We start from the raw sequence: 16,077 nt of genomic DNA, 5'->3' as shown, positions 1-16,077 counted from the left end.
TAAAGGGTCCTCCTTGTACATACTGTACATGAGTGCTATAGGGACTTTTAATGTATACTTTTTTTTATCAAATGTATACTATTAAAAGCTAATACAGAATTTAGTTTAGTCTCACACAAGTGGTACTTTTTGTGTAACTTCACGTCTATGTGGAGAAGCTTACTCTCATCTAATTTACAATAGGTGCATGAAGGAATTATTTGTTAAAAATAAAATGATAATCCTTAATGTCTTGGCATTTACATGGAGTAACATCTGCCATTCATCTGCTGCCAAGTTTATCTAGAAGTAAATGAAGAAATAGTTGAACTTGTGTCTAAATTGCTGGTTCTGTACGTTCCAGTGAAGAGTTTTATGATGACATTTTTATCCCTTATTATGTGTGTGCTTGTTTTTGAGACACTCCATGACCATGGCTGTGGTTCAGCAAGGCCCGTCTCACTTTATTTGCTCTCCGTTATGTGATTTGAGCTCACCTAATCTCAGTTTATTTTAGCTTTACTCAGCTCCACTTCTTTTTCATTACAGAATGGATTAACTGCAATCATTTTGTTTTATTTGAACTCATCCTGACTCAGCACATATCACCGCAGTTTAATTCTGCTCTGCTCATCTTCTGTCATTTCTGCCTGTCTTGTACATCTCATTTTAATTCTCCTTAGCTTATGGCATATATGCCAGTTCATCTTATTTTTTCAGTCTAGTTTTTTTTTTAAGCTGTGGGGTGGAACAGTGGTCTGTTCTACTGCTTCAAAGCTCCATATCGCTGAGTTCATATTCTTCCCTGGTCACTGTACATGTAGTGTCTGCATGCTCTGAATTTTGCAGTATTGTTCTCTCTTTCTCTCTCTCTCTCTCCTTCCTCACCCAAACTTGCAAGTTAGGTCCATTGTAAATTCGTCCTTTAGTGTAAGTGCGTTCCAAGGTGGACTTGAGCCCTGTCCAGGGCTGGCTCCTGCCTTGTACTGAGTGCTGTTAGGATGGAGTCTGTCCCCTTACGTCTCTAAATTCGATATCTAAAATATTTGGGTTTCAATATGAATAAGTAGATGGTTTTATTTGTTTTATCCTGCTTTTGCTTTTTTTTCAGTTTACATTGGTTAATATCATTTTCATTTTAGGTCAGCTCAACTTATAGAAGGTGCCAAGTTGTCTCAGTGTCTACTGGTCCATCTCATCTCAATGCTCTTGACACCACTGCAGACTATATCTGCACTACATCTGTCCTTGCAGTTGATTTTCACTCTGGCCATACTCCTTTTATGCTGTGTCATTGTGTTCAGATGGAGTCTGATTGGGTTCAGTTCAGTGCAGGTCATTTTATTAGGATCAGTGTCACCATAATTAGCCTAATTCACATCATCATGTGTTCTGTCCAGCACATTTCAGCCTGGACAAGTTTAATTCTGATTTGCTCAAAGCAGCTCAGTTTAAGGCAGTGACAATGGTTAGTGCTGCTTCCTTAGAGATCAAAATTCAAGTGTGACTGGAGTTTAAAATTTCTCCATGTGTCTATGTGTCTTTTCTTACCACATCCCAAAGTTTTGCAATTTAGGCTTTTTATCTGAGTAAAAGCAGGCCTTGGAGTGAGTAAGTGTGGTGGATATTGTAATCCATGAAATTGTCTTGCAGAGCCAAACTGGCCTAGTCTGACATAAAGGGAGCTGATCTGACAAAAGAGTGGTACTGTACAAGAAGGACCAGTACTTCCTGCAGACACTCAGGTCTTTCAATATGCGCAGTAAGCTACTGGAGATGTTTTACTAATAGTAGTCAGTGTGCTATTTTACTGTGTCTTCTTTTTGAGTTCAAAAGATGCACAATGCCTGAACTAACTTCCCAGGAAAGCCTTCTCTATCTCGGGGCTAATTCTGGACACACTGGAAGCTGTTGTGGAAAAGAGGATGGTGGCAAAACTGAATACCATCATGAAAAATGTCCTCCATCTTCTCCAATAGGCCCTCTTTTGGAGCACTTTTAGCCACAGGTTCATTCTCCACGGTGTGCTAACTGGTGTTTGGGAGATCTTTTCTGTTCACTTCTGTCAGGCAATTCACCTCTTCCTCCTGACATTCCAGACTAAATAGTTGTACTATATTGAATGATTTTATTATTTGTCTTGTGATTCTGTGTCTTTATTTTTTATGTTTCTGCTGCTGTATACATCTAAATTACACTTTTAACTTATCTAATCTAATATATATGCCTGGAGACAACAATAAGTGAATTTTGTTTAAAATTGGGTAGATACAATTAGACGGCTTACTGAGTGTCACATTTCTAAGCCAATCCAGTGCCTTTTGAAGGTGGCACTGAAAGAAGTTGTGTAATAAATGCAAAGAGCAGAGGTGCTTTCATTACCAAGATCCGACAGAGAACAGGCTTCTGATTACAATAAACTGTCTACAGCAGAAACTTCTCCTAAGCAGTGTGGGTCACAGATGTGAAGAGCACATTGCATATGTCAAAAATAACACAACGTTTTGCAAAGGCATTCAAAACCATCAATAGACTAGTGATAAAAGTGAACAGTACCTTGTTGCAGAGGCTGTGTGAGCTCTCAGAGTTGATGTAAGTTTGAAAGAATTAGCAGCTATACTCGTGAAAATATGAATCGCAAAGTACTGTATGCATTTGGTGTCAATGGTGTGCCACGCTCCATCAAAAGGAGATGAAAAGGATTGCCAGTAAGAGAGTTGATAATGAAGAAGCACAGGAGATGCAGATTATGTTACTCCAAACACTTGATTCAGTAAATGTGACTAATGATGCCAGTAGAACAACATATGAGGCTACTCACCATCCATCTTCTGACCTTACTTTTCAATGAATTACAAGTGAGGGTTAGCAATACTTGTTAACTGGAAATGTAAACATGCCATGCCACATATTATAGCTGTAGCGTTTTAGCACATACAATTAGACTATTCGTAGACCACATGCTTATCTAAACTCTGTTGTTGGGATACCATATAGATATGGAATAGTCAAATTGATAGAAGACATTGTAGCAGACAGAAGCACTGTATTGAGCCTAGTAATTGCAGTGGTCTAGAGGAATTAGGGACGAGTTATTAGAAAGTAACTCTGTGGGTGTAACCTTTGCAGTGGAGGATTTTGACGCTATTCACTAGAAACTTTTTAATGAGTTGTCCCCAGATGTCTGTTCTTGTTTGAGTATCGCATCTGAGCCCCGCAAAACTATCTGTGAATTTTCTGGTGCCCTGATAAAGATTGGTGCATGCTTTGCAGCTGATTTTGCTGGCAATTACTTCTTTCCCTGCAACTCTGAATGAATGGAGGAGTTCAGATTTCTGTAAGGAACAAGTAAAATAAATTTGAGGTGAAGGAGCCCCTTCTTTGCAAGTATTGAGACAATTTTTGAAAGATTTATTGAAGCATCATTAATTTCATATTAAACAGATAGAGCTTTATTAGTCTCTTGGATAAATTTGGCTTTTTACAGAAGCGCAATATTATATTATATTATATTATATTATATTATATTATATTATATTATATTATATTATATTATATTATATTATATTATATTATATTATGTGATGTGAGACTGTTATTCACATCTGTATCAGAGACATTCCTTGATCCTCACAAACTGGTCGGCCCAACAGACAGTCTGTTATCCAGGTCACAATAGGCTCTTCCACATGCGTATCTGTGAGCAGACCTCTTCATATTGGCACCAGTCAAAAAATGCATCTTTTTAAATGTATTTTAAAAATATATGGCTACAAAATATTATCCTGAAGCATGATGGTAACATTTTTAACATTTTATAATTGACCGCTTTTTTCCTTTAACCAAGCAAATAAATAGATATAATTGTTGGACTATTTTATAGTCAGACGTTCTCTGGTCTCATTACTCATGTACTGTATTCACCTGGCCATTACTGCTGATAGAGGTTTGTCTGTATACTGGAGTGGGATTCATGTACCCCTGTCTTTGTTTAGGTAATGTTGTCTTTGGAGAACCCATTTCTGCCAGCCTTGCTACAGATGGAACGCACTATTGGAGTAAGAACTGGGCCAAGGCAGCAGCCTTTGTGACGTCACCACCTCTGAGTCCTGACCCTACAACACCGGACTATCTTAACTCATTACTTGCCAGGTATTCTCATATCTGCTTGTATTTTGTTTTAGACTGGACAGTGTAGTTTCTAACTTGTCAATTAGCTGGAGGGTGAAGTCATATTGTGATGAGCTTATCTGCTACTGTCTTGTGCCTCAGAGTAATGAATTTTATTTTATGCAGGTAATGTAGCATGCAGAAAGAAGGACTCTACTTGTGTTGTGTTGTGTTTTTATGATATGTTGAATCATCTTAATTATTTATATTACATATGCAATATTATTGACTTTTGGATCATCTTTATTATTCACGTTACATGTATAATATTAGTGAAACTTGGATTATCATAATTATTTATATCACATATACAGAATTAATGCACTTTGGGTAATCTTAATTATTCATGTTACATGTCTAGTATTAATGTGCCTGAAGCGACACATTTGACCATTATATGAAATTAACTTGTTCTCAGGGCAGATGTGCTCTGCAAAAAATGTTAGCTACTTGATCTTGCATCCCAGGGACTTACAGATTTGCCCTGAGAACATCACAAGCATATTGGTTTTCCTGCTGCAAGTAACCTCTTTTTACAATGCAGTGGAGACCTGAGTGTGACGGGAAGTGCCCACTGTACCTTCAGCACAGCTCAGAAGGCCATTGGAAAGGATGACTTCACTCAGATCCCAGAAGGAATCAATGGAATTGAGGAAAGAATGTCCATTATCTGGGACAAAGCTGTGGTGAGTTCTTTGCTATTATATCCATCTTTGGAAAGCGAGTCATGCCACAGGCACCGAACATTGAGGAGAGTTAGAACAATGTGAAGGACTGACTATAAATGAGACTGATGTGGTGAAGCAGAAATGTTTTACATTAACAAAGTTTTGCTTTATGCTGAAGTGTAGACTGTTTACTGCAAAGGTTCCTACTCTATAACTCAGCAAGATTAGAATTATTTTGCAGACAGAATGATATAAGAAGAAGAAGCAAAGTACCCTTAACCTACAATTATATATTGATTACCCTGCAATTATAAATACTCAGGCATTTTAGTACAGTTCTTAGTTCAGCCTGAGGTGTACTTAAGGTAATTGTGCTGGGCTCCCTTGTGTACCTTGGTAAAAATCAAGTGATAGCTTTCCAGCACAGTTTCACGTTTCCAAAGTATAGCAGGCTGACCCCTTTTTCTGACAGCCAACAACATCCTGCTTGATGGAGCCAGTTCCCACGCTTAGGCGTTATAGGTACAGCAAACTCAACCACAATCTCAGCCCCTTTTTCTTTCTCTCATGGTATATAAACATGGGATGTCTGACAGATGAGCCTCTCTTATGTTTGTGAGGTCCAAAACACCTATGTTCCTTAGTCCTCTTCACTGTATTATACACATTCATTGGTTGTCCGCTCTCCTGCACACAGAGCCTGAAAATCACAGGAGTGTGCCACAACGGCTTCCAACGTGACAAAATTATGTAAATGAAGTCTGCGACTGAAAATCATCGGACAAGTCATGTTCTGTGAGATGGCCTTTAGGTAAACAGGGTGAGGAGCATGCAGTATTTGCAGAGGAATTCTAGGGGATGTTGGGTTTGATACTGCAAAAGATACTGTGTGATCACTGAGTATGAGTACTATGGGGTTCAGCATCACCATTTAGCAGTAAGTTATTCATGGGTTAACAGGCAGTTTTCATGGTGGTCACACTTCCAGATGTGTTGACTTCAGGTAATTACAAATTTGATTAATGAGAACAATCACATTATTTGATGGGGGGAAAAAATGAGAAAAAAAGTAAGCAAGTGGCAAGAGGAGAATGAGAATTACTGGGATAGATATACTGTATTTCATGCAAATATTTACTTTTCCCATCCTCCTCTTCTGTTGAATATCAAGTATTCTTGGCTTTTGTTTCTTTCCTCAGGTAACTGGCAAAATGGATGAAAACACATTTGTGGCTGTAACAAGCACCAATGCTGCAAAAATTCTCAATCTATACCCTCGTAAAGGCCGAATTGCAGTGGGTTCAGATAGTGACCTGGTGATCTGGGATATGGATGCGATAAGGACTGTCACCGCTAAAATGCATAATTCGGTAAGAGAATGAGGAGAATCGACCACTTTAATAACTCAGATTTTCTTAAACCATGTGAAAAGACTATGCCGCTGACCTCAGAGTGAGTCAAAAGGAGTGGATGCTGATAATGCCCCAGAAGTGCACAAAATGTTTAAAAGCCATATGGGAATGATGAAAACCGTGTTGGTTGTTACAGAACTGCTGCTCTGTGACTTCTGACTCAGCATTAAACCTTTATTGCTTTGTTGTGGTGTGAAAAAGTAAATTTCTTCCAGCACTTGAGGCCTCTAGCAAAGACTTTAAATGTGAGGAAATAAAAAATAAGAATGATTTAGCCTGCAGGGAATTTTCAGTTTTTTATAATAGTTGCCACAGGCTACTCACATGACCCATATCTCTACACGAGGCCTGATAGTGTGATTTCCAGTTTATGAGGTGGCAGGGCTGTTAGTCATATAACCAAGCTCACTGCATGAGACCCCCCTTCTATCCTTATGTCCCATAATTTTCTGCTATATGTTTAGCTGCACTTGTCAGATCACATGAACTACTGTGCTATATAGTTCTTGACTTATGTAGGTTCTTCTTCCATATTGGCCCAGGTGCTGTGGTCACATGACACCATGCTCCAAATGGGGCAGCAGGCTTCATCTGACAATTGACTAATGCTTTCAACAGTGCTACATCTCTCCAGAATAGTTTTATATTTACTACTGGACTGTGTGAGGCGGAGTGGGGGCTCTGAGGCTGGGGATCTGCACTGGCAATCGGAAGGTTGCCGGTTCGAATCCCATAAATGCCAAAAGGGACTCTGCTCTGTTGGGCCCTATAGCAAGGCCCTTAACCTGCAATTGCTGAGCGCTTTGAGTAGTGGGAAAAGCGCTATATAAATGCAAAGAATTATTATTATTATTACAGCCTCCAAGTGCATAGCCTAAGCCTAGCGCTGTACAGTTCATTTGTTCTCAGGGCTCTAATCTCATGTCCTAGTGCTCCATATTGACTTTGGTTCTGTGATCACGGGACCCTAAACACTATATGGGGCATCAGGTATTGTAATTAGCACTGCCTTGTATGAGCCTGCAAACTATGAAATTATCTCTGCTGGCCCATGTAGAGCACAGGATTATGTGTTTTATACATTCATACTGCTGACATCATAAATCACAACCTCCAGCCTGATTACTATAGTGACACTCTAATAACCAAACCACAAAATATCAGTGCCCATAATCGAAACAAAAAGGTGTAAAAAAAAAGATGTTAAAAAATAAATGTTTAGAGCGCAAAATCAGAATCGGCATATGTAAAAACCTAAAAGGCGAAAAAAAAAAGTCAGAAACAGATGGGAAAATAAAGCTAGGGGACTGTTAAAGCAAAATCAAATCATAACAGGGGAACTGCCAACAAACTCTGGCCGCACAACAAAAAGTTAATATATACAAATATTTTAACAATCAAGGCAAAATAACAACAAAAGCCAAACATCACTTAGTTAAAAAAAATACAAATAATATTTTAAAAATGCAATAAATTAAAAAAACTGCAAAAATTGCAAGAAAAAAGGATTCCAAAATTCTAATCACAAAAAGAGAATACAAACGTTAAAATGTGCATGAGAGTCAAAATGAAATGCCAAAAACAAGGTTTTAAAATACAAAATGCCACAATCCCAAGCATAAACTAAAGCTCTAAGCAAAATCTAAAAATAACCATAGAGCAAAGGGGTGCAGAAGATGCCTCCACAGGTATAAGTGCAGTTGGTGGTCAGTGCAGCCCTCAGTTGTTGCTGTAAAGGCTCATGACAGCACCTGAGCACTGACAGTACCTTATCTGGGATTTCTCCGCACAACTTAGCAATTATCTTAATTACTTACTATAATTCCTAAAACCAAAAGGAAATTCACAAAAATAACAAAACAGACAAAGTGACAATTAAAATAGCAAAGTAATGAACAAAAATAAATCTAATGTGAAAAATCTTGGGCAAATCAGGAAAAATAGGCTACAAAAAGGGCAGCAAACAAAACCCCTGGGTGTGGCCCACTACAGACTGTAACAACTATGTAACGTTGTCTTCATTTCCACAGTAAAGACACAGCCTTGCTGCTGGAAGGGTAGGCACTGCTCATGAAGATTCCTCTCCATGTCACTTAACTTTACATTTGTATTTTCAGAATTATATTCCTGTGAACAGGCACACTCTTTTTTTCCCCTTTAATCATTATGTCAAGTTCGAAAACAGAGCAGGGCTAACCATTTCCATATGAAGGAGCACTTGGAGCTGTTCTGAATAGACACGTTTACAGGAAGTTTGCCTGGGCACACCCCTACAACTAGGACACAGCTTTTTTAACTCCATCGCTAGGGACTCCATTTTCCCCAATGCCTGAAAATTTGGAAAGCCTTGCATTTTGTGCCGGAAATCAATATGTCTGCTGCTGAAAACATCAGCAACAATTTTTGATCGTCAGCTGGATAAGAGGAAATCAGCTCTGTACCAAGAGGGAGTCCCTCGTATGATGCAGCCGGCGCCTCGAAGCAGTTCCTGGAAATCTTCAGCGGTGGCTGGGGACCACCAATGTCTTTGCCACATGTGCAAAAGGAGCGCAGTGCAGTTAACCCTTCAAGTGTGGCCCAATTCTCTATAAAAATCAGACAGCTTTAAGTGCACTCTGGTAACAAATGACATCAGATGCTCCCATTAAAAGTAGTAATATAAAAATATAAAATACTAATACCTGGGAAAAATGATCTTCTGAAAACCTGGATGTCTGTCCAGTGTAGCTGATGAATTAAAATCGGACCACCACCAAACCCACCCCCCATATATTGCCTATCACAAACCTTGAGAGTGATCAAAACTGCCGATTCTGTACTTTTAGTAATTTCCAACACACTGTTGACTGTGTTGTGAAGATCAGGCTGGGATTGCTTTGCTGCAGAGGTCATTTATTTTTGTTCTGTGGAGGTCAGAGTGTCCACATTGCAGGTGTCATTGTATGTGAATTGTGAAGATAAGGTGGTCTTTGTTTATTAGACTGCCATTGTCCCATTGCAAGGGTGCAGACTCTAGGTTCTCCTTGTGATCTCTGTAACTTTGCGTTACTTCCAGACTCCAAATTCCACTCATCTGTACTCTTCACGTCTACAGTAAAAGCAGTCATAATGTACAGTATGAAAACTCTCTTAAACGATAGAGGTATATTTTGGCAAGCTGTTAAAGTGCACATCTTGCAGGCTGAGTTCCCCCTCTTGGCACTCACCTTTATCCTTCTCATCCTACTTCCTTACAGAGTCTAAAACCGAGACAAAAGCTGGGTGAACAGAAGAGTGGTACGACAATAATAAGATTTGCAGATATTTTAACAGACTCTGTCTTTCTCTTTTAGGTTGCTGAATACAATGTATTTGAAGGCATGGAGCTACATGGCGCCCCCTCAGTGGTGATATGCCAGGGCAAGATAGTGCTGGAAGATGGAAACTTGCATGTCACTCAGGGCACAGGCCGCTTCATACCGTGTGCTCCTTTCCCAGACTATGCCTACAAGCGATTGAAGACCAGGAGACAGGTGAGCCTTTCATACTAAACTCTAGGTTTGAAACAGGAGGTGTGAGCTTGTGCTAACACATGGAAGGACATGAGAAAATGGGGAGTACAACCGTCCAAATCTGTGGGAGTTTATCATAGATTAGCAGTAACGATAAAAAGGTAGTTCTTGTTGCAAATACAATAAAACCGGAAAATGAAGCAGTACCTACATTATGATGTTCATGTTAGCTGTTGAAGGCAGAAGAGAAGATGTGGTAACTCCACTTTCATGCACTATTTTCCCATGATTTTGGAGAAGTCTTCCTGATGTCTATGTTAGTTCAAGTCTATTTTGTGATAATCTGGCTGACACCCTTTATAGCTTAATCAATTTGTTATTTTCTGTTTGCATTTGCACAAAAACCTTCAAGTTTGCTCAGAGCTTGCTCAGCGACTTCATGTCAAACGCTTTGAGAAATTAAATTATCCAGAGATTTAAAGTGAAAAGGAAATCCACAGTTTGCTACTTACTATTTGGACATAAGGCATGATTTCCACAGCTGCTGCTTCTTCTTTCGGCTGCTCCCATTATGGGGTTGCGACAATGGATCATCATGTTCCATATCTTCCTGTCCTCTGCATCTTGTTCTGTCACACCCATCACCTGCACGTCCTCTCTCACCACATCCATAAACCTTCTCTTAGGCCTTCCTCTTTTCCTCTTCCCTGGCAGCTCTATCCTTAACATCCTTCTCCCAATATACCTAGCATTTCTCCTCTGCACATGTCCAAACCAATGCAATCTCGCCTCTCTGACTTTGTCCAATAGCAAATATTTAGAATGCTGAAAATTTACATATTGTTGAGTGATGAGATGTCCTATAACTTAACAACTAAGGAACAGCAAAGATGGCATATCTTCTTTTTCAGGTAATTATTTTAATTACAATTTAGTTTAAATCATAAGTGACATGATATATATTAATAACTACTTGAAATACAAGGATAATTGAGTCATCCATCTGTCCATCAAGTTGGAGGCTGTAGAAATAGAATGTCCATAGGAAATGCCAATTTGTAAGATAATTCTACTGCAGTGACATTCTCAATATTAGGTTCCCTTAAAAAGATGAATTGAAAGACTTCTTTATCAAGACACACAGCATAACCTCCCATAACATTCCCTGGTTCCTATTTTTATTTTCTGAAGCTATATGAAGTATTGGCAGCTGCAGGTCAAATTTAATCAAATTTCCGTCTTTATGCCAACAATTTTTTGCTCCCCGCTTATATTTAATGTGAGCCTTTTTATTTTTGCTCTTTTATTCCATGACAGCCCATACGTTTCCTGACAGCCAGCAGATTTAACGTTGTGTTATAAACACAAGGCCCACTGGTAGGCCTGCTTTGACTCTGTTTAGACTGCTTGCTCATGATCACCTCTTTATTTCTATGGCATGCACTTAACTCATTTAGTGCAGATGTGTGATTCACGCTGACAACATGGTGGTACATAATGATCAGCTGTAGGTGTTCTCAGGGTGGAGTGGGCAAATTCTCTCAGTGGTCATGGGCTTTCCGTTCATTGTCCACAGATATGCTGGCAAAGCCGAGTGTTTACATTCAACAATGGGCTGTTTTCTTATGTCAAGAGCCTTGCAGGTCATCCCTTCCAGGCTTCTGTAACAATGGAATGATCTTTCAGCTACTGTTACTGTCATTATTGATATATAAAATACTCATCCATTCACTATCCAAACCCACTAAGTCTATTACAACAGTGGTGTTAAACTCAGTTTCTGGAGAGTTATACTGGCTGCTAGTTTCTGTCCAAGCAATTTTTAATTAGAAGTCAGTCTTTGCAGTTAGTAAAATTTAGTATTCAGTTATATGAGTTTTCTGAGAACATCATCAAAACATTTGAAGGACTGGAGAAGATTACACAATCTCAGCCTTTGCATATTTCTTTATGTTTTAAAGTGGAATATAAAACATGAAAAGAAAAAAAAACAAATCTAAAGAAATTATAAGATTTTCTTTACATTTGTTGAACAAAAGAAAAAGAAAAAAAAAATCCCAGGTAAAACAGTATGTTCTGAGGACAATCTGTAAAACAGAACACAGTGCTTAGCCCTTATCTGACTCAGAGAGCTATGTGATTAGACAGCCCCATCTAAAGTGGTTCTTAAAGTAAAATAAAAAGCAAATAAAACAGAGAGGTTCTTCACAGGCCCAGCATGTTTACTTTTCAGTTACATTACTGAGTTCCTGCCAAATTCTGAAAAAGATTATGAACAGACTATTGTAAACAAAAAATTGAATTTTTCCAATTGGAGGATATATAGAACATCACATTCCTTCTGAGTTACAGAGAGTGTCTTAGGATTCAGCCAGCTGAGCAAAATAAATCTTAGTGACAGTTGTGTGGTATTGAATATTAGAACAGATTTGTCATCAATGTTGTACCATCTGGTATTACACCAACTATTGCTGTTAAAGCATTAGGCGAGATTTTTTAGATCCATGGATATCTGAGAGATATACAGAAGACAGAGACATACACCCTGAAGTACACAACACAATATATAATTTCCAATATTATCATAACCAGGACAATTTCTGATTATAAAAGTGGCCATGTGACTGCTTAGAGCATTGTGGCCTTTGGGTAGCATCCAGTCCACGCAGAAGAGGTGCAAGGGCCTCAATGAGGATAGAATGGCTTTGAATAAAAGATTATAAGCATAATCAGTACATTTCTAAATATAACACCTCACGTAATACATACTTACTAGGAAAAAACAATGGCATTTTGTTGACTTGACTGGGTGAACAATGCTGTGCATGAAAAATACATTTTGTAGAATGTTGGGTAGGAGGTCAATGTGAGACAACCTAGAAATGATCTGAATTTGAAATCTACAGGTACTGTGGACCAGCAGGGGAATGTTAGGGACTCACAGTAAGCTAGACCCTGGCCCGAGCAACACTGGGTGCAAAGCAGTAACCAAACTTTGACATGGCTGCCTGTCCATCAATGAATGCATTCACTCATTTTAGACATATGGGTTACCAGCTAACATAAAATGTACGTGTACAGGATGGGAGATCAGAATTAAAAAATTAAAGACAATGATATTTTTATGTCTGTAAAACAAAGTTCAAAGAGGAGAAGAATAGCGGTTGGGGTCTCTAAAATGAAAATCCCTCATTTACTGCTCAGTTGAGACATGAATTTGGTGGAGAGGATGTGCAAGAAAACCGCTGATGAAGCTGTAGCGCTGCCACATAAATATAATGTGTTTTCTGCTTCTTATGATTCTTATGATTCTTACATCCGGAGATTGGCAGCAGTGCCCCAGAGGTGGAACTTCCGTTTTTACTGTTTTCTTTTGGGGAGTCATTTGCATAAAGTGTGCAGTTTTAAAGAGAGAAAGGAGAAGAGGAGGAAAAAGGGAAAAAGGAGAATCGGAGGGTTAAAAAGAAGATCAGCTACTGCATGGGCCATGTAAGAAATCCAGGAGCTCCTACAGTCCTGTCAGAAGGTGGAAGTGATTTTTCTTATCAGGGAATTGAATGTTCTGCTAATTCCCATGGACTTGGGTGAGCTATTTTCAAAGGACTTACAGTATTGTGTCGTGGCGCAAGACTGACTGTATATCTTTCATGACGAAGAGGTGATTACAGCTAGGAGTCCTCAATTGTCAGAACTCCTTGTTTTGCCAGCCGGCATCAGCGGGGCAGAATTGCGGACAGCTGTGAATTTATTTACCTTATCTGGATGGGGAATTGGGGAAGGAATATTGTTATTTTGAATATATATGTATATATTTGTGGCGCTACAATATAAGGGTTATTAGGGTGGCGTTGGGCAGGGGGCAGTCCTTCTTCCTTTCTTCTGGCCACTAGGTGCTCTCATGATGGAACACAGGATCTTATAAACTGTGGATCCGGTGGGCTTGGCAGAAGGTGCTGAGTTGTAAATCAAACAGTCAGACATATGACCTCTCTGGTTCCCTCACAAACCCTTCCTGTACTCCATTTGTTTTAGTTTCCACAGACCTAGCCATATAAGCGACTGAGATTGTGACACCCTTGATACACCCTGTTTTGACAAATATGTTCTTCCCTGGCATGCAATGTATTTGTACGGCTCTCTGCAGTCACTTGCTTTGGATGCTGTCTGACATCTGTATCTTAAGTGGATCTTTAGTACTTCGTAGGGTACTGCCAACAGTGCCTGGGAAGCAGGAGTAGGAAGGTGTTTAATAGATGCAACACTAAAAAAAAACTATCTAAAAGAAATGTGAATTTCCCCTTATAAAGTATCTATCTATCTATCTATCTATCTATCTATCTATCTATCTATCTATCTAAATGCTCTTTTCTTGGATTGTCATACTGATTTTTAGCACGCAGTTAGTAGGTGGCATATGTTTACAACTTCAGGCCATATTTGTATTTCCACAAAGAAAACTACTCATCTATTGCCCCTGGGCTATTGTTTGATGTCACAGTTCCAGTCATATTCTTAATCTTAGTGAATACAAAGTTGTTGTGACTGTTTCATGGACGTCAAGCTTTTCAAAGGGTTCAGAGTACAACCCACCATCTGACTCTCTTATGACTGAACTTGAAATGCAGAAGAGCATTTATTGATGTTGTGCTGATGGCATGTAGCACACTACAGACAGGATATTCAATTTAGCAAATTCTCACCATGCAGCATTTTTAGTCAGACAGATATTCACAGGATGCTTTATCTACTTTCTTTCCCATGATGCCCTATTGCTGACAGCTTCTTAATTAGCTGATCCTGAGTGAGCTAGGGATGAGGGTTGCCTGGTCATCTCATGTGTGAATACAGTAAGAAGCAACTGATTTATAATTTATTTAACTAAAGCTATTATTCACAACAACTTACAAATCACTTATGTCAAACATATACTTTTATATTTCTAAACTCCATGGCTGATTGAACCAACCTTTTTAATGGTTTTAAGGTGAACACCCCAAAGACAGTAATGCTGACTTAAACAGGATGGCTTGTGTGATAAACTTGGAATGCAGATTTTGGAGATTTTTCAAAGGAATTGGCTATGGCCAGAAGTTTACAATTTCTCCACACAGATCAAAGTCTCAGCCATTTTGGAACCAGTTTCTTACTGTAACATCGTGTTTTGACTACTCACCATACCATTGCAGTCAGCATTACTATGGGTTAATGAAAGCCAGCAGACACACCACTAGTGCTCATGTGAGCATCACAAATCTTTTGGCGACTCGTGATTGCAATAAACAAGCCATCATTTTGGCTTATTGTGTGTATTTATTCTTTTATTTTTAGCATCTGAAAAGACTGGATGAGAATATCAGTTACATTCAAGGATGGAGGAGCTTTGATTATGTAAACTTGAGAATATGACACCAACTGGTTGTTGAAGATTACAAATAGAAATGAAATTAATTACAGTTTATTGATACAGCTTGCGTAATGAATAGTTAATCAGCCATATGTAAACTCCACAGAATGCTCCCCAGCTGTGAACTTAAGCAGTTTCCAGCACCAAGCTGCATTGCTCCAATGGAAGAATTGGTGGAGAACACAAGAATAAAGCTAGAGACGCATGACACAACCTCTAGTTGGAAGGGACGTGAAAGTTAATGACTGCAGTTGCTAGATCTTGTCACAGGGGATGACATCCTACATGACTTTGTGGTAATGTTTTAGCACAGTGTCAGATTTCCAAAATATAGAAATTTCTCCAATTTCTGGCAGCCAATTAGCATGCTTCTTGACAGCTTCAGTGTCTGTACAAGAGCTTTCCAGATGTGGACAGTTAGCGGTTTCTTTTTCTTTTTTTAAATTCTTTCACAGTATGACAAACATGGTACATTAAACATACAAGCCCCATGTTGTGTTATGCAGTCCAAAACACCCAGTTTCCTTCTTACTTGTGGCTGAATTGTATACATTGTACTACTGGGTGTACGCTCATTGTTCGTGTACACTTGAGCCCCCGTCCCACCCACCCATGACTTAAGGAACCTTTATTATGGTGAGTCGCAGACGGGTCTGACTGAGTCACCGGGGATGTCAAACTACACGACTGTGAGACATAGGAGTGTCCCACAACTGCCCCCGACTCACTGAGATTGTGTAAATGATATGTGTGACTGAAAGTTACTAGAAATGATGTATTGTGTGATGGGAGTTTAAGATGAAACATATCCATAGCATATGGAGTAGAAATAATTTAAAAGCAGATACATACTTATTCACTGCACTTTTCAACACAGTCATTCCAGAATCACACAAGTTCTTGCATAACGTTAGAGAAGGAATTTTCATTTACTACATCCTACAACGCAATGC

At 39.0% G+C, this 16,077-nt stretch overlaps 1 protein-coding gene across 2 annotated transcripts in view; it reads left to right on the top strand.

Annotated features, from left to right (window-relative positions):
• Positions 1-16,077, top strand: part of dpysl3 (dihydropyrimidinase like 3) — a 132,686-nt gene that overhangs the window by 99,494 nt on the left and 17,115 nt on the right. For both annotated transcript variants that reach the window (XM_039775017.1, XM_039775018.1), the window contains exons 9-12: positions 3,975-4,131; positions 4,694-4,835; positions 6,017-6,187; positions 9,562-9,741. In XM_039775017.1, coding sequence (XP_039630951.1) covers positions 3,975-4,131; positions 4,694-4,835; positions 6,017-6,187; positions 9,562-9,741 — 650 coding nt within the window. The remainder of the gene's footprint in view (positions 1-3,974; positions 4,132-4,693; positions 4,836-6,016; positions 6,188-9,561; positions 9,742-16,077) is intronic.

Source organism: Polypterus senegalus, chromosome 13 (assembly GCF_016835505.1).
Source record: "Polypterus senegalus isolate Bchr_013 chromosome 13, ASM1683550v1, whole genome shotgun sequence".
Lineage (NCBI taxonomy): Eukaryota > Metazoa > Chordata > Cladistia > Polypteriformes > Polypteridae > Polypterus > Polypterus senegalus.
This window is presented reverse-complemented; position numbering and strand designations above follow the sequence as displayed.